This window comes from Bactrocera neohumeralis, unplaced genomic scaffold, assembly GCF_024586455.1.
Source record: "Bactrocera neohumeralis isolate Rockhampton unplaced genomic scaffold, APGP_CSIRO_Bneo_wtdbg2-racon-allhic-juicebox.fasta_v2 ctg3761, whole genome shotgun sequence".
In the NCBI taxonomy this organism is placed as follows: domain Eukaryota; kingdom Metazoa; phylum Arthropoda; class Insecta; order Diptera; family Tephritidae; genus Bactrocera; species Bactrocera neohumeralis.
Genome location: NW_026090968.1, coordinates 2899 through 22099, shown reverse-complemented (window position 1 = coordinate 22099; position 19201 = coordinate 2899). Strand labels below are relative to the sequence as shown.

Genomic DNA, 19201 nt, shown 5'->3' with positions numbered 1-19201 from the left:
GCTAATTTTTAAGCTAAGCCATGAAATCTGTTTTAATAAAGAATTCACTCGTATAATAACCAGAATCGAGAACGGTCGTCTTTTTTCTATCGGCATTTTTTTAAAATCGCATAGGCACAGGCAATTTCGCACGTTTATAACGAATCGCGCATCCCAATTAATTTAAAGATTATATTCTCAAAAAAGCTTGAGAAATTTTTCACACTCTATTTTGTTTTAACTGATTTAGTAATAAACAGATTTTGTCGTTATATTCTTTTTGATTTTCTAAGAATAACAAAATTGCCATTAATAATCTCTTTTTATCCATTTCTATTTTGCTTTTTTTAATAAATAAACAAATTTCACAATCAGCTGTCGAAATTCACAAGTCTGCCGTCTGTCACCATAAAATTTCAATTCGCATTTGCGTTGCTTAAGGCGCTTTAATTTTGCTCGTCTGTCAGGGCTATAAGATACAATACTAAATCTATCAAATTACTTGCTCTTAATATTGACATAATTTGTGCATTTGTAAGTTAATTTAACAATAATTTTTTAAATTATTTTAAAACTACTAATAATGAGTAGTTTAAATAAATAATAGAAATTCGGCTTTGGCTGATTTGTCTAGTTTCATCTATGATTTTTGCGGTTAAAAACTGAATTATTTCTATTGCGTTCAAACAGCATTGAAACTGTTTGATATGGCTACCTGAGTGACTCCCAAAGATTCTGTGGGGATTTCTTATACTATGTTCGGACCGACATTGGAAACATTTTAAAAACACATTTGTATGTTGTGGAATCTAATACCATGTTCAGACCGACACTTAATCACACGATTTCGGCTGTTGAATGGATTATCCCACTAATCTTAAAAATTTATCAAGATTTCGCCATACAAAAATGACAGTTCCAAATCACTTCATTGAAATGATTTGAAACTGATCCACGCTAAATCTCTCTGTGCGACTCTGATTTTGCGCAATCTACTTGTCAGCACTGGAAATTTTTACATTATCACAGCTGATGCTGAATGCTGAATGTAAACAAACAAGACAAAGAAGACAAAAAAATAAAACTAAAAATTTCCGTTGATCAATCAAATCAAATTACAAAGTAAAAAAAAAAATATGGAAAAAACTCAAAAAAAGAAACGAGTTATGTGGAGTGAGGCTGCCGAGGCCGACTTAATCGAGGTGTGGCAACAAAAAATGCCAGAGCTGCGATCAACGCGGAAAAATAACCACATATACGAGGAAATGTCCTGTACGATGCTTTTGGCTGGACACGAATATACGTCCATTGAAATTAAAATTAAATTGCACAATTTTACCAACAAATACAGGTAAGTAATATATTATGAGTCAATATATAAATTAAATATATTTTTTTATTTTTAGACAAGAAAAGCAGAAAATTGGCCCATCGGGTGGCTCCCCTAGTCGGTGGAAATATTATGAGGCGGTCCACCAAGCAGTAGGTGGTTTCAAAAGTTTTTGTTCCGACGAACTTGTAGAGGATAGCATTGTGGGTAAGTTTTAAGCGCATTGGAGTAGATTCCAATATTCATAATAAAATGAAAAACGGTTATGGAATGTTTCCTTACACTTTTATTTGTTTCTTCTATTTTCAGTTGACATGGAACCAATTTATATTGAGGACGATACAGAAGGAGAGCCGCCGCTCCCAAGCCCAAGCGATGGACCTTCTACGTCGCGTGGTTGCGCTCGGCCATCGTCAAGCGATGCTGCAAGAAAGAAAAAATCAACAATAACAATAATGGAGGAAATGAAGGATGACTTAATAAAGGCGACTGAGGCGATGAAGGAATCCGATGAAAAGGAAGCGATGAAAAGCGTAAATGAATTTAAATATATGAATGAATATGAAAATATATATGTAAATAAAAATAAATGAATACGAAAATGGAAAATGAATATAAATATAAAATACATAAATATCTGTTTTTTTTTGTACTGGAATTGAATAATGAGATATGTAAGTATGGATCGGTTGAGATTTAATAATATTTCAAAGTTGAATGTAATAACTCACCGAAATACGAAACGAATGCTTGTCTTATTTCCTCTGCTCTTGGGTTAACATTTCCACAAATGTTAGAGACGTCTTCTGGCAACTGCCGAGATTCGTTTTCGATTTGTTGTGCTGCAATCCACTTTTCGTTAATTTCATCATTTTCCTCATTTAAAAAGTTGTGCAAAACGCAGCACGCTTTTATGACGATTTTCGTGTTGGCCATGTGGTTATCCAAGCCTTTTCCAACCCGTCTAAACCTTCCCTTTAAATGACCGAAAGCATTCTCCACCACTCTTCGGCATTTCGAGAGTACATAGTTGAATTTTTTTTATCCAAAGGTTGGTTTACACAAAATGGGTACGGTTTCATCAAATGTTCATCAAATTTGAACGCAGAGTCGCCCAACAAAACGACTGGAACATTAACTGACGATATTTGTTTACTCATGTCTTTAAATATAGTAGATTGTGCCAACTCGCATTTTAAAGATGATCTCTCAAATATTGAAGAGTCATTACAACGGCCTGGACTACCAACGTTGATGTATATAAAGCGACATCTATAACATTAAAGAAATACATTAGGTGTTTAAACGAGCTTCATGAAAAAACTTACCTTGCATCTACTAAAGCCAAAAGAACTGTGGAATACCAGCCTTTGTAATTGTAGTAGTCAACAGCATCTTCTGCAGCTGGGCGAACTTCTATATGACAACCATCTAAAACTTAAAAATATATAAAAACTCAAATGTAAAAAATTTAACTTATTACCTATAGCTCCTAACACTTGAGGGAAACCCAATGACTCAAAACCATTTAAATATTCGCGCAATTGAATTTCGTTCATTGGGAATTTCTTCAAATACAAAGGCCACAAACAACGCCAGACTTCATGACAGAAATCAATTAGAATGGAGCAGACAGTGCTTTTACCAATTCCGAACATATTTCCAATTGTTCGATATTCTGCAGAAGAGCCAAGAGCATATAAAGCAATAGCAATGCGTTTCTCTAATGGAATTGCTTTGCGGTAGTTGGTATTTTCCTTCTCCAAACCTTTCAACATAATGCACAATTTAATAAAAGAATTGCGCTTCATTCGGAAGTTGTTTTTAAAAAACGCATCCGAATTCACCTGGCAGTCGACTTCCCAAAACATTTGGCCACGAGTCTAAATTATATACACATTATAATTAAACGAAGTTATAATACCAATATTTATATATGTACTTGCCTTTATCCAAATAGACCTTGTTGACTTCGCTCCATATATACTACACATTTTTAGTGCTAAGTGTTCATACAGCAAACGTTTCCTTGCTAACCGGTTAGAATCAAACAATTCCCAAATTATCTCCATTGAGCGGAGATAATTTAGAAAAAAGAACACAATTTTTATAATAAGGTACGCCATTTCAATGTTTTCCTTTAATAAATGCTTTGATGTTTATGGCTGAATGTCAAAAACATCTGATTTATAAATCACTAACGGCAGTAAGAACACTGTTGGGTTATGAAATGCTTAAATGTAATCTAATCTTTTAAATTTTCGGTCTGAACATGGTATAAGTCGTTCGGACCGACAATGTGTGTTTTCGATGAGTTTTCACTGACAACTATTAATAGCGGCATTTTCTTACTCTTGCAAGATTGCACGATGACACAAAATGCATACCGAAATATGCAAGGCCAAGAGAGCACCCATTGAAGAATCTAGTGATATATGACGGCACGAAAATAAACGTGGGGTTTGGTCTGATATATTTATAGCCATTGCAAATAATTTTCTGCGTGTGTTTGTTGTTGTGCCGTTGCACCAAGAGGAAAATTCTGCAATTCTTGCACCGTGGAAAAATTTTGCAAGAGCAAGAGAATCCCCCTAATATGAGAATATCAAGCGACAGCTGTTTTCGTATATGGAATGTTAACAAATATCAAGTGACAATTTAGGGCCGGTAAAATATGTCTTCCAAAAACATTGATTAAACTAGAGTAGGCACCGATTATAATGAGTGGAATTTATGTAAGTTTTCAAGTAGTTTTCAGCGAAAACTGTGTTTTCGTTTGACAGATTTCACATGGACGAAAACACAAGTTTTCGTGCGAAAACCAGTTCTTCCCCCGAAAACATGTTTTCGTTGTCGGTCCGAACATAGTATTATGTTTGTAGCAATCTTTATCGAGTAAGGTCGCCCAGTACGTTCTTACGCCTGAAATACATGAGCAGAATTCTGCATGCAGAAAAAAAAATCGTACTGATTTGACAGTTCGAATTTTGCACCTCAATGCAGATTTGCATGGCATGAGAAAATTGAATTTCTCTGCGCAATGCTGACAAAATTCAAATATTTAATTTTTGAGCAAAGTCCGGCAACATTCTTAATTGCGCTCAGATGTTCATTAAAAATAAGCAAAATATTAAAAATATGTAAGAAAAATATTCAATTCAATTTGTAAGCGAAAACCGGTTGTTATTCGATAAAAGCCATCGTAATTACAAAAATAGCTACCTGCTGGACGCCAAATTTCAGGAGCTTTCGGAGAAGTTACATCCACATACAACAATTTCAATAATTTTTTGAAAGCCTTGCCAAGCAGGTGGAAGGGGCTAATTTGGCAAGCATGGAGATGTCGGAGTTACACCTCCAAATTACTCAAACCTTCCACCAATTTTTTGTTAATCGCGGAAAATAGATTTTTCAATAACATTTTTAATAATATTAATTAATTTAAATAAAAAGCCATACGTTTGAAATATAGAAAAAAGTATAAAATTTTATTTATTTTGCAGTTGTTGTTTTTGTTGTTCCAGACGGAAACAAATTTGAGGAATACAGGTTCGTACCGGTAACGTAGAACCGACATATTTATTAAATTATTTACTCATTTATTAAATAAAAGAGCTTCATAATATCGTACTTTGATGTAATGGCGCTACAAATTGTCTCCACTGCCCTTCAATTAGAAAACCCCTTTCATTTACGTGGTCTACGAAGTTGTTGGGATAATAAAATTCGGAATTATGGAACTTTACAAAATTATGTAAAATTAATTTAGCTCTTACTATTCTATTGGCGTTTTCGGGAAACATATCCAAAGAATTATTGAGAACTCGCCATCTAGCCATTAAAATGTCAAAGGTATTTTCAATTTTAACCCGCATTCTGAATAAACATTTATTGAAATGGTCTTTGTTTGCTTCCAAACACTTTCCCGGATATGGCCTCATCAAATGTTTTGTCAACGGAAAAGCAGCATTTCCACTAAGTGGAAATTTTTTTTGCTTCTGGTAGGTTCATTGTTCCTTTTAAAATTCTATTTCCAAAACCACTGATTTTTAACACTCCGCCATCACTTTGGCTTCCGTAAGCCCCTATGTCTACTGCGGTGAATGTTTATTTGCTATCACACTCGGCTGATAACACAATACTAAAATATTGCTTATAATTGAAATACGGTGATCCGGATATTCGCGGACACCTAATTTGTATATGTTTGCTGTCAGCAGCTCCTATAACATGATGCATTCCGGTCTTGAAGTAAAGTATTTCCCTCTACTCATGTTCATTTGGTTGTGGCAAGTATATACCAGAAAGTTCATCCGAAATGGCTGCACATGTTTCCAATAAAATTTTGCCATTGTTGATACTCCTACCCTAAAAGCCCAAGCTAATACCTGGCGGCAAGTGATGAATGTATTTAATTATTTAGGATTTTCACAAGTCTCATAAAGTTATAAGTTATAACGATTCGAAAACATAGCATTGAGAATTGTAAATGTGTGAACTCATTTTTGTGTGAAATCCAAGAACAAATTTTTTAAACAAGTGTAAAAATTTATAATTTTACGATTTTACGATGCTTAACGACGGGTTGTGAGTACCCCAATTATAAAATGATAAATTGTACAAATAAAATTTACTTACAGTAATGACATCGCCAGCCGACATTCTGCTGGTCGACGTATATGGAATCGTTTTGTTATTGGCGTTTTAATTAAGCTTAGAAGTAAATTAAATTGATCCACTTGCATTCGGGTAGCCTTTTAGAACTGAGAGGAGTCCTTATACTCATATAGAAAAGTATATAAATTATTGAAAAATCCAAGCAGCTTTCTCTCATTTACCGTACATATGGGATTTTTTAAAAAATTTTTTTTTTTATTTTTGTATTCAAGTTAAATTTACAATCTATCTTAATGTTAATAGACAATAAGTAAATGTGCTGTTAAGATACAAACAAATTGTGAGTGTTACTTCATTAAGTGACCCTCTGTTTAGTGACAATATAATAAAAATAAAAATCCAAACTACATACATACTAATTTACATAATTATTTGCTATTTTCTTTATGTTAAAATAACATAATCATGCACTAGTTTGTGCTAAAGTTATGTATTTACATTACGTGCACCACTTGTTGTAGTGGGTGCCTGTAGTAATGCCACTGCTAAAGGATTGGGATGGATCTCTAACCTGATTTTGTATCTTTCACTAAACTTTTTTATTTCATCTTTAACTTTGCATATTTTTAAATCTCTGTGAATAGTATGATTTGAAACATACCATGGAGCTTTTGTAATTGACTTGAGAGTTTTTGATTGAACGCGCTGTATTATTTCAATATTTGAATTGCTTGCCGTGTCGCATATTTGTATCGCATAAGTCCAAATAGGTTTGATGATGGTTTTATAAATTAGCAGTTTATTTTCAAGAGAAAGAACAGATTTTTTACCCAGAAGCCAATAAAGACTTCTCAATTTTATATTAATTTGTTTTTTTTTCGCTTTTACATGATATTTCCATGTAAGCCTTCTATCTATCTGTAACCCCAGGTATTTCACATGATCACTAACAGGATCGAACGAAATAAGAATTTTGGGGCATTTAAATTAAAATGCCCAATTGCACTTTCCACACCACCCAGGAGGTATGCAAAACGGCGCGTTACCGAAGTTAGTTTTGGGTGCTCGGTTCCCCTTTAGGCCTATATCACCCATTAAAAATTTATTTATATAAAAAAAACAAAACGATGACAATTCATTATATAACGAAAAAAAACAAAAGGATAAATGAATACATATAACGATAAAAACAAATCAATAACAATTCATATAAAAAATATATAAAAATATCACAGTAATATAATTATTTACATATATACAAATGCCTACATTTATATCCCAAATTCTAATTTTCCTTAAAAAAAAATTGCTTTCTTATTTTAGAGCCTCTTTATCCTAACTGTTTACAAAATTTCTACTTTTTTATTTTCAATCGTAAGTTTGAGTTCGCATATTGTAACCACTAAAATATAAAAAAAAAAAAAAAAAAAATTGAAACCTATAGGTGTGAAACACACAAAATTTTATTTTTAAAATTAGGGACAGAAAGGTCTTTATTTAAAAATTTAGTTAAGAAATATATTCTAATTCTAATAAAAAGGGCTATAACTATTTTTGGGTCACAATTATCACAACACAAAAAGGGCCTAACATCTTCCATTTTATTAAAAAGAATATCTCCTATTCCTATTTTATGACAATTACTGTCGAATTCTTCTAAAAATCTGGTTTCCAAAATTTTTACAAATGCAATAAAATTCTCAGGCGGCTTCATTAAATTGCATTTGTCTATTTGATTTTGATGCATGAAGATGAATTCGTCCGAAGGAATTTCATCTCCTAAATATGGTAAAGGCAGGGAACATGTGTGCAGTTTGAAAATTTTTAAATAAAAATAGCCGCAAAAGTAGCTAAATGCATTTTCTTACAAAAAATTAATTTCTAAACTACTATCTAATGTTATTGATCTAACGAGGGAGTGTTCAGGCCGTGGTAGACCTTGAAAATCCTGCCAAGAAAGGTCATTCAATAGTGAATCATTACACACATTACGTAGAATATTATTACTATGTTCCGAAATTACTGTAGCATCAGGTTCCAAAGGCAGCTCACAGTTTCCTTTTGTTATGACGTTTACCGTACCCACGATTTCCTAAACAAACTAGAGAACATATAGGGCGTTACTCTAGTACCTCCTCTGCTTCGAATCTGACCAAAAAAATGTTCTAAACTGTCCTGACATAGTCGTCTCGTCTTCAAGTACGGAAAACCTGAGTGTGACAAAAATCGCCACAATCGTCTTAAACTGTTAATATTTAACACCCACCCCTTTATAAAACTAAAATTATTGGTTGTGTTGCTTTCTAATTCGTCTACGACCCGAATAGTTTTTAAAACTTCTTCTGCCTCATTTAAAAAGTCTAATTGTTCAGGGGAACCTACAAACACTTTTTAGTGGGTACAACGGCCTCAACGAAACTGCTATTTAAAATATCAAATAATTTATTAAAAAACGAAACGAATTCCGCGGTATTAATAAAGCTCCTACTATTCGAGCTTAACGCTCCCGAGCTATATAGGGACAACATACCAGAAGCGACCGTATTACTCAATACTTGAGACGCGAATTTAACCTTNATTTTTTGGAAGGTATTTGGATAAATATGAGCATCGGTTAATTTATGCGCACACCGATAACTCGACTTAGAGTCGGTTTCATAAAAATTAACAATATCCAACCAACTTACCCGTCTATTTTTAAAGAAAATCGTATTTTTTAAATTTTGTAAACAGTTACGACTACTTTTTATCAAATGGGGGCTATCGTAAAAAAATACATTTCCTTGCCATCAACATTAAAAAAAGGCTGTGTAGCGAAATTCTGAAAATTGGTGCCCTGGTCGCAAACAAAATGGCAAGGAATTTGTCCTATATGTTGCAGTTAGGTAATGGCTTCAAGAATGTATTTCTTGAGGACATCCCCTTTGCAGGAACCTTTTACGAAAAAATAAGCCAATGGGTGGGACCAAGGCTCTCCACCTATACCTTGCACCATTATAGTCATTGCAGTAGTTGCTAATTTACCTCAATACCTATCACCCTATCGAATTTCCTATCATACTGCAAATGACATTTCAGTGACATTTCATCACATGAAACCGACACGAACTATTGTTCGAAAGTGAATCCCCTACTCCTAATGTCTAACGATTTTATGCCACTTTGGGTGCTTCCTGGGAAACGGGGCCAGTCTGTAACAAAGTTTTCCAAAGTACTTTCGGATGGAAAATCTAATTGGTGCTTTAAGTGCCGATAAGCAACTGGCGATAGAAAAAATACACCCAAAGCTATCGTTTTCAAAAAATTGTCATATCGCCGACCATGGGTACGGCGATTACTATTTATAAAACTACTCCTAATGCAAGCACCTAACTGAGGAGGAACTTTACTACAAACTAAAGAAAGAGGGTCTGACTGTTCCCTAAATAAGCTATTCCTTAGCTGTTCCCTACATCTTTCTAACTCTGCGGCCATTTCAACTAACTGGGCCTTTAAACTTCTATTTTCCTGCTCTTTTTGATCTAACTTTATTTTCAAAACCCTATTCTCTTCCCTCAATTTCTTCTTCCTTTCTGTACCTGCGGTCAGACCCCTACCTGTTTGCGCGGCCTTATCAAAATTAAAAGATACATCCTCCTCAAAAAATGGAAGAGGCTCTAAAATTCCATCTTCAATTTCATTTTCGATACTTGGAAAAAGCTGCCTCGATGCATTTTGTGCATTTGAGACAGCTTCTTCAACTTGAGGAGCAAAATCTTCTAGACCCAATAAAATTGTATTTTTTAATTCGGAATTTGGGACGTCAAATGTAGGCTCAACTTTTAAATTTATATCGGGAACGGCCCCCGAACGCAATCGCTTTTCAAGGCGCATTTTTGCCGAAAAATGCCGCTCACAAGCAAAAATATGTTTAGGTGTTTCATCGGAATTCCTGTATTTTTTAGTTTTTTTGTTGCTACATTTTGCCAGTTCCTCTTTCACTTCTGATAAAATAATACGCCTTATTGGAAAATCCATTTGGCATGGAGTATCCAAAAAGTGCATCACTTCCCTTTCATCAGAAGCATTAATAAAATTAAATGGTGTGAATACTTCATTTAAGTACTTAGCAAACGCCTCTGCTTTATCTTCATCTGACCGATACCATGAATTGCTGGAGTCTTTTATTGAAACCTTTCTGACTTTTGGGCCTTTGAGAAATCTTGTGGAGTTGAGATAAAACCTGCTTCTACAATAGCGTTGTTAAATTTTTCAAAAAGGCCGTCTAATTGGTCAGTGGTTCTTAAGTTAACACTAAGATCAATATTATTGTCTAACCAGTAAGAAAATGATGAAATATTAGTACGCGGAGTCACAATTTTTGGTTTACTTTGAAGAATTATAGGTGATGATTGGAGTACCGCAATTAAGGGTGAGTGATAAGAGCTTAGTTCAAAGTTTTCTTCAATTTTTAGCAAATTACTAGAGAGGCCTGAGTACACAACAAAATCTAATAGATCCGGAACTTTAGTGGGATCCAATGACCAGTAGGTAGGCATACCGGTCGAGAGAACTGATAAATTCTTATTCATAATGCATTTAAATAGTTCGTTACCTTTCGGATTATTTAAGCGAGAGCCCCACTCGAGCCGAATTCGCTAAACATATTTTCATATTCTATGCAACTGATTGTGAGCTTGGGTGGAAAGTATCCAGCGGCAATAGCTTTTGATCGTGTGTTTGTTTTGATTTTTATGCGTGAAATTTGCATCGAAGGTGAACAAATTTCTTTCAATGTTTCCGCCGACCCGCCTCGGGCTCTACCCCCAGGGTGGTTACAATAAACTATGTCGTATCCTCTAATTTTAAAAATGGTCTTTGTGAAAAATGAGTTTCGGAAACTAAAAACACATCTATTTAATTTTTGTTAAGAAATGTTTCGATTTCGTTAATATGGTTGCAGTGGCGTAGCTAAAACTTCGGGCGCCCGGGGCCAAGGATGTTCCGCCGCCCCCTTTATCTACCTACCTACAAGTTTCATGAGGTGGTTCGAACAAAAGTGAATTTTTACAAAATATTTTCGATATTAAGTTCATAAACTTTAGGAACTAGAAGTCAAAGCCAAAAATAAGTGCGAACAGTGGGGTGTTACTATTATGAAGAGAATTCGGAAGAAGCGAAATATGTCTGGGGAAATATCTGAAGATGCTGGCAGAAGAAGAAATGCGTCGCTGTATGATCAAAATTCTGGATAAGCTATCAATGGAAATATCCACCCGTTTCACAAATTTGGAAAAGCTTAATGACCGTTTTGGTTTTCTTTGTGATTTTGAACAAATTATAGAACTAACCAGAGACTCATACAATGACAAACTCGTCGAAATTAATGCCAGCAATCCTATCCAGATGACTTGGATAACGAAGATTTATACAGTGACATCCAAGACATCCTACTTTTATTAAAGAGAGCGAAGAAAAACGAAGAACAAATTGGATTTTCGCCAGAAAAAGTTTTATTATACATTTCTTCAATGGGACTGGAAGCCCACAAGACGTTAGCGACAGCTTTAAGAATACTACTCAGTATACCCGTATCACTTGCGTCTTGTGAAAGATCTTTTAGCAAACTTAAATTGATCAAATCTTACTTGAGATCGACCATGAGTCAGAGTAGACTGTAGAATCTTGCGATTCTCTCAATCTCACAATGATATGATATGTGATTTTGCAGCTATCAAAGCTAGAAAAGTGTATCTATCACTATTTTTAAGAAAGATATAAGCCAAAAGCTATAAGACAAATTCAAAGACTGAAGAGTATTCGAGTAAAAATTAATATTTTCATTTTTATTTAGTTTATTACATTGTGAGTGTACAACTCTTTATCTTTTATAATAAATTTTGTAAAACAATTTGTTGTAGTATTTTTCTGAATATTCAAAAACAGCGAAGATCGTTTTGCCGCTTCCAAGACGTTGCGCCCGGGGCGACGCATATTGTTATTCTTATGCTAATAAATAATTTATCTGAGCAGTCTGTGCGTTAATTATTTTCGCAATTTTTTCTAAAAATTGATCGAGGTTAGTTGTTTTTACAGCATCAGCATACGAGGCCATGTTGTTTGTTTTGCTGTTGAAAAATGAATTTTGTTTTTGCAAATCTGTGGATTCTGTGGCATTATAAACAAACGGACTCTCCATCGTGCGTGCTTTACTAACATTATATTTGGTTTTCAGTGATTGGTGTACTTGACACCCGCGATAGTTGGCTGGATGTTCGTGCTGACAGTTTGCACATTTGGCAGGAGCATTTCTGTCTTTGGTACATTCGGTAGTGTTGTGATTAGAGCCGCATTTAACGCAAGCATAAGATTTGTTACAATAACTTTTCGTGTGCCCAAACTCTTGACATTTGTAACATTGGACAATGGAATTAGTTTGCTTTGGTGGTACCACCTGAACGACTGCATTAACCAAGTATCTGAAGTCATAAATGTTTTTGTTGTTCTTAGCTGGTTCAATATCGACGAAAAATAAGGGGAGTGGGCATTTGTCTGCACGGCTTGTAATGTTACTGACTCTCCTTACACGATGACCAAAATTTTCGATTTCTTTCTTAATGTCTTCAATTTCAGATGTAGGGTGAAGATTTTTAATCACCACCCGAAAAGATCGCTCTTGCTTGATCTGGTATGTGTGAAATTCCATATTCTTTTCATTCAAATATTTAACAAGAGAGCGGTAAGCTTCAATTGTTTTTGCAGTTATTCTTGTTTGTCCATCTTTACCAATATTTGACACATTTGGTATTATGATTGCCGGTGGTCTGTTTGCTGATTCAACGCTCACTTCTTCGTTACTAGAGGTTACATTGTTGTCATTGTTGTTGTCGTTTTCCTTAATACCAAGTATCTCAAACCGGTTTTCGTTGTTGTTGTCAGTATCGATATCCACTCTGGCTAGTTTTCGTGAAGATGAAAGAGGGAGCTAGGGCTGCTCTTCTTTTATTGTTCACTGTCTGCCATCCAGTGTCAATTTTCGACATGGTTAAGCTAATTGCACTGCTTATGCACTCAGTCAGTTTTTTTCACCTTCTCTTCTGTTTTTGTTTTTTTTTTTTTGGAGACCTCCACGGTCCCCAGGAGCTCAAACAGGCAACATTGCTCCCACTCTGACTTATCCCCCCCCAACCTTCATCCCGCTCCAATCCTCGTGCGAGAACCAATCAGCAACTCTTGGTTCCTTGCACAGTCTCTACCGTGAACGTTACATCAGTTAAGTGCAATTCCTGCACTGGTTGGTGTCACTTCCCGGCGTGTTCCGGCCTGCGCACCACACGTGAGCGGAGTGAGTCGTACGTTGCCCCATGCTGCAGGAGTCTGCCCCGCAACACACAACGGTGGCGTCGCCAATCAACAGCCCAGTGCGACAACCGCACCCACACGTCAATCCCTTGCCCCCAGGGTCACCCACGGACACCCGCGACAAACCCGTATACTTCAATTTAACTGCAACTGACTCCAGAGCAAGATCGAGAAAATAGTTGCACTTATGAATCGGGAGTGCGTATCGACAGTTGCGGTCTAAGAAACCAAACTAAACAGCCGCTTCTGAGTTATGCCGGTTTTAACATGATATGAAAAGATCGCGAGCGAGATAATGGTGGTGGACTAGTCTTCATATTGCACAACACCGTGCAGTATCGTCTAATCGATGAAGACATCGACCGATACTACCCTAGAATGTCAGAGTATAGCTAACCGGTCAGGCGATGTCGAGCTCGAAATATTTAATATATATATCCTCCCAGTTACATGGTGCCCTACAGGATATCATCCGAATTTGGGCGCGCTACTTCGTGGTGAAAACCGTTTGGTACTAGGCGACTTTAACGCGCACCACGATCTTTTTCATTCCTGCCTGTCAAATGATCGTAGGGGGATGGAGCTGGCGAAACAGATTGACGATTCGACATTCTGCACGACTGCGGCCACTTACTTTCACCGATGAGGAGGTTCAGAGTGTCATCAACAAATCAAAATCCTAAAAATCTATTGGCCCTGATGGAATTAACATGCTAATGCTAAGGCATCTAGGCTTGACGGGAGTAAGTTATCTCACCAAGGTGTGGATAGTCGGAAGAGTGGTCCCACTACTGAAACTGGGGAAACCCGCCAACAAAGGGGAATCTTATCGTCCGATAACTCTCCTCTCCCCATTAGTGAAGACACTTGAGGCATTGCTACTCCCGACCTTCACTCACCACCTGAGCCTAGCCAGCCACCAGCATGGATTCCGAAAAGTGCACAGCACCACCACAGCACTTGGCGTCATAAACGTTCAGATAATTCGTGGCCTCAACCAGAAACCACCCTGTGAGAGAACGATCCTCGTAGCGTTGGACTTGTCAAAAGCTTTTGACACAGTCACACCACACAACGATACTGTAGGACATTGAGAAAACTACGTTTCCTCCAGGACTGAAGAGGTGGACCAGAACTACCTGAACGGTCGTCAATCATTCGTACTATTTCGAGGTGAAAGATCTAAACTGAGAAGAATCAAACAGGGGTTCCGCAGGGTGGTGTCCTCTCCCCGTTACTGTTTAACTTCTACATCTCGAAACTTCCGCAGCCACCAGAGATGGATTCCGTAACCTCGTACGCAGATGATTGCACGATACTGACGTCGGGCAATAGAATCGATGGCATGTGTTCGAAAGTAAACAACCACCTCTCCGACCTTTCTCGTTTCCTCACTGCACGGTACCTCACACTTTCCCTACCAAATCCACAGCGACCATTTTTACGAACTGGACGAAGAAGTAAAGACTTGAACTGAATATTGCAGTCGATGGCGTCAATATTCCAACTGTCAATAACCGCAAGATTTTAGGTGTAACCTTTGATAGTCTATGCTCCTTCACTCCCCATACGACCGCGATTATCGCTAAAGTACAGAGCCGCAACAAAATCCTCAAGTCGCTAGCCGGCAGCACATGGGAAAAGACAAAGAAACGTTGTTGGCAACAAGGCAATCGGCCGGCCGATCCTCAACTACGCAGCACCAATATGGTCGCCTGGATGCAGTGGTACGCAGATGAGGAAATTCCAGACCTGCCAAAATACTGCACTCCGGACCACCACAGGATGTTTGATGTCTCGCATTGAACACCTTCATAGTGAGACGCTTATGCCCCCAGTTAAAGAGCATAATGAACTCTTCTCCAAGCAGTTCCTGCTGGGATGTTTTCGTAGAAACCACCCTTGCATCCATCTCCTTGGAGCGGAACCGCCTCCTAGGAGCATCAAGTGGTCATTCCTTGACTACGTCGACGACGTCGTACAGTACGCCGACCGGACATTGGACGCAACTGACTTTCGACAGGTACTGACCGCTGTTCACAGTGGAGCCATCAACACCTACACTGACTCCCTTCCCGTGAATGGCGTTCTTAGAGTCAAACCACCACCCATCGCAGACGAAGAGCTCGAGTTGCCGCGAGAAACGCGAGTGGCCCTAGCGACACTTCGTTCTGGATATTGTTAAACTCCTACTTATCCAGAATAGACCCTGACATACCCAATGTATGTTCTGCATGCAGCGAGTCTTCGCATGACACTGATCACCTCTTTGCATGCCCTACCAACCCCACCCATCTAACATTCCTTCTCCACTTTGTCCTTCCAACGGAGGGGAGATCTTCCTCTTCCTCTGCTTCCCCCGGCGGGTACTGCGTCGAATACTTTCAGAGCTGGAGTGTTTTCGTCCATCCGAACAACATGACCTAGCCAGCGTAGCCGCTGATTCTATGTCGATGTCGACGTATATCTCGTACAGCTCATCGTTCCATCGAATACGGTATTCGCCGTGGCTAACGCGCAAAGGACCATAAATCTTTCGCAGAACTTTTCTCTCGAAAACTCGCAACGTCGACTTATCCGTTGTTGACAACGTCCAAGACTCTGCACCATATAGCAGGACGGGAATTATGAGTGACTTATAGAGTTTAGTTTTTGTTTGTCGAGAGAGGACTTTGCTTCTCAATTGCCTACTCAGTCCGAAGTAGCACCTGTTGGCAAGAGTTATCCTCCGTTGGATTTCTAGGCTGACATTGTTGGTGGTCTTTACGCTGGTTCCAAGATAGACTTCAAAGTTATGACTGTCAACAGTGACGTGAGGGCCAAGTCGCGAGTGCGACGACTGTTTGTTTGATGACAGGAGATATTTCGTCTTGTCCTCGTTCACTGCCAGACCCATTTTCTGTGCTTCCTTGTCCAGCCTGGAGAAAGCAGAACTAACGGCGCGGGTGTTGAGGCCGATGATATCAATATCATCGGCATACGCCAGCAGCTGTACACTCTTATAGAAGATGGTACCTTCTCTATTTAGTTCTGCAGCTCGAACTATTTTCTCCAAAAGCAGGTTGAAAAAGTCGCACGATAGGGAATCGCCTTGTCTGAAACCTCGTTTGATATCGAACGGCTCGGAGAGGTCCTTACCGATCCTGACGGAGCTGTTGGTGTTACTCAACGTCAGTTTAGACAGCCGTATTAGTTTTGCGGGGATACCAAATTCAGACATCGCGGCATAAAGGCAGCTCCTTTTCGTGCTGTCGAAAGCAGCTTTGAAATCGACGAAGAGGTGGTGTGTGTCGATCTCCTTTCACGGGTCTTTTCCAAGATTTGGCGCATGGTGAATATCTGGCCGATTGTTGATTTTCCAGGTCTAAAGCCACACTGATAAGGTCCAATCAGTTTGTTGACGGTGGGCTTTAATCTTTCACACAATACGCTCGATAGAACCTTATATGCGATGTTGAGGAGGCTAATCCCACGGTAGTTGGCGCAGATTGTGGGGTCTCCCTTTTTAATGGATTGGGCATAGCGCACTTAAATTCCAATCGTTGGGCATGCTTTCGTCTGACCATATTTTACAAAGAAGCTGATGCATGCACCTTATCATTTCTTCGCCGCCGTGTTTGAAAAGCTCGGCCGGCAATCCGTCGGCCCCTGCCGCTTTGTTGTTCTTCAGGCGGGCAATTGCTATTCATATATGCATACATATTTAGTGGAAACATTCATTATATATTTTATTATACATGTAACCGCCGTGTTTGAATAGCTCGGCCAGCAATCCGTCGGCCCCTGCCGCTTTGTTGTTCTTCAAGCGGGCAATTGCAATTCATATATGCATATATATTTAGTGGAAACATTCACTATATATTTCATTATAGATATAAGATACTTATGTACATATGCATAATTGCCAAGCGTAAAATATATATGCATACGAGTACATACATTTACATACATATATCTATAATACATATTAGACGAGGGTTCTAATTGTAAAAGTGCATATTTATTTACATATTAACATATATGTACATAAGAGAAAATAACTGTTTCAAATACCTCTCTCTCTCTCAAAAGAAAAAAAAGGTACGTGGAGTCCCTACGCGCGGATGAAGTTATACTTCTTAGTGATATTCCAAGAAATGCATATCATTTTGTATGAAAGAAAACTAGAAAACTTAAATTCACATTTTATAAATTTATTATAATTTATTATCTCCCCGAGCATGTCTTTGCCAACAAGTCGTCTTTTCGCGACGATGGCAAAAGCTAAAAATCATAAATTGCACAACTTTCTGGTGCTTCTCGCAAAAATCTGCGTCGATATGTATTCACGATCATACGTATACATACATACGTATTTACACATGTTTGTAGGCGAAGCTGCTACAGCGGCAAGGGGTGACAATCGGCGGCCATTACTTTACTTATGCCATAGAAATTCCATTGCTACGAATATGGAAATGACAACGAAATAATGCAAATATGCACAAAAGGTCATTAATTTCTTTTAAGAAATGAAAGGAATGAATGATCCTGAGAAGTATAGTCTTAACTTTTCAACGGCCAACGCAGAGCATTTCAACCAAAAGGAATTTATTCATTAAAATCACCACTCAGAAGTCGTTTTATCCGTTGTAAGCGAACGATTTTCGAAGAAACATCATTTCTAATTTGCCACAAGACACAATTAGAAGTGAACTTCTTAAACCTCACGCTGTCAGATAAAACGATATACCTCGTCATCGCGGGTCGATTTCCAAAAAATGTAAATGAAGACTAACTACAGAAATAATCCTGTAAAGTGTAGCCTTAATTTTTCAACGGCCAACGCAGGGTATTTCAACAAAAGGTCACATAAAATAGTTGAGAATTCGCAGAAATGAAAGACAAAGGAAAGAAAAAGCAGTATAACTTCAATAATCAACAAGCACACAAACATACATATGCGCAGCAGCAGCAAGGAAAGAGGTAACAATCGGCGATCCATTGTATATTTCTTTCATGCATAACCAAACCATAATTAGGACAACGCAATTCAAGTGTCAATGGTGGTCTAGGTGGTAAGCGCTTCAAAAGTTACGACGAGCACGTAGAAGGTGCGTAGGTTCGAATCCCAACAGAATTTACTTTTAATTGAATATGTGATCTTATTTTATAATAACTCATTTTAAATATATAAAAGATTTACCTAAACATTATGATGATATTTTCATGATTCATACGCAATGTACAAATGTAAGCAATTTCGTTTTGCCGTCGGCATTTCAATTTCTCATGCTTCAATTTTTGCTTTCAACCAAGAAATCGCTTGTATGTATCGTATCGCTTGTACATATGTGCAATATATGCCTTTGCGTTTTGCCGTCGGCATTTCCATATTGACATGCAAAAGTAATTATGTATGTATTTCATTGTTTCGTTTTGGCCCAATTTTGTATATTAAGACAAGTGTCAATAATTGCGCAAAAATCAAATATATTATATATTTGTTTGTAAACATGTTTTAAACTTTACATAAAATTGAAGTGTCAATAATTGCGCCAATTTTCATAAAGTTGAAAATTTTGCGCGAATAAGACGTGTGCGGGTTAAGTCGTGAATTTTACTTATATTAATTAATTTGAAAGTGCCGAAAAATGCGAAACGAAATTTCAATAAATTTAAATAAATATAAGTAAATTTACATGTATTTTCATTTATATTTAATTGTCAATAAATTTTTTAAAAATTATTTGCCCTAGTTGTCCATTTTTTTATTTTCTCACACATTTCAGCCGATTTTTGTATAGAAATTTGACCGCGTAGAAGCAAAATCCGAAACAATCATACATACATATATTATGTCGTTTGCACATTTGGCTGTATATTTGCGAAAGCAAATGTTCTACAAAAGCATATTTCTATACTTAAACAAAATTATTAGAACCATCGTATGTT

At 37.3% G+C, this 19201-nt stretch overlaps 2 protein-coding genes and 1 pseudogene across 4 annotated transcripts; 1 reads left to right on the top strand and 2 right to left on the bottom strand.

Annotated features, from left to right (window-relative positions):
- The first annotated feature begins 792 nt into the window (after positions 1–792).
- On the top strand, positions 793–2172 carry LOC126767063 (myb/SANT-like DNA-binding domain-containing protein 1). Its single transcript, XM_050484674.1, has 4 exons — positions 793–1330; positions 1386–1516; positions 1619–1842; positions 2107–2172. The coding sequence occupies exons 1-4, from the start codon at positions 1116–1118 to the stop codon at positions 2170–2172; spliced, it is 636 nt and encodes a 211-aa protein (XP_050340631.1). The 5' UTR covers positions 793–1115.
- Positions 1313–3584, bottom strand: LOC126767065 (putative nuclease HARBI1). Of its 3 annotated transcripts, none has more exons than XM_050484675.1 (5): positions 3256–3584; positions 2793–3192; positions 2638–2740; positions 2041–2581; positions 1313–1732 (listed from the first exon to the last, which is right to left on the bottom strand). In XM_050484675.1, the coding sequence occupies exons 1-4, from the start codon at positions 3433–3435 to the stop codon at positions 2287–2289; spliced, it is 978 nt and encodes a 325-aa protein (XP_050340632.1). In that variant the 5' UTR covers positions 3436–3584; the 3' UTR covers positions 1313–1732; positions 2041–2286. The 3 variants fall into 3 exon arrangements, with proteins under 3 accessions (XP_050340632.1, XP_050340633.1, XP_050340634.1); XM_050484676.1 differs by having other exon boundaries at positions 2638–2725; XM_050484677.1 differs by lacking the exon at positions 3256–3584 and having other exon boundaries at positions 2793–3236.
- Positions 3585–17872: 14288 nt separating this feature from the next.
- Positions 17873–18075, bottom strand: LOC126767066 (small nucleolar RNA U3; annotated as a pseudogene).
- Between the last annotated feature and the right edge of the window lie 1126 nt (positions 18076–19201).

Excerpts from the sequence above, each read along its gene's own strand:
- LOC126767063 (XM_050484674.1), top strand. The coding sequence starts at position 1,116 with ATGGAAAAAACTCAAAAAAAGAAACGAGTTATGTGGAGTGAGGCTGCC. Across the intron at positions 1,517-1,618 it reads TGTAGAGGATAGCATTGTGG|TTGACATGGAACCAATTTAT; the intron begins GTAAGTTTTAAG and ends TTCTATTTTCAG. Across the intron at positions 1,843-2,106 it reads AAAAGGAAGCGATGAAAAGC|AGACGTCTTCTGGCAACTGC; the intron begins GTAAATGAATTT and ends CACAAATGTTAG.
- LOC126767065 (XM_050484675.1), bottom strand. The coding sequence starts at position 3,435 with ATGGCGTACCTTATTATAAAAATTGTGTTCTTTTTTCTAAATTATCTC. Across the intron at positions 2,741-2,792 it reads TCAAGTGTTAGGAGCTATAG|ATGGTTGTCATATAGAAGTT; the intron begins GTAATAAGTTAA and ends TTTAAGTTTTAG. Across the intron at positions 2,582-2,637 it reads TTGGCTTTAGTAGATGCAAG|ATGTCGCTTTATATACATCA; the intron begins GTAAGTTTTTTC and ends TTAATGTTATAG.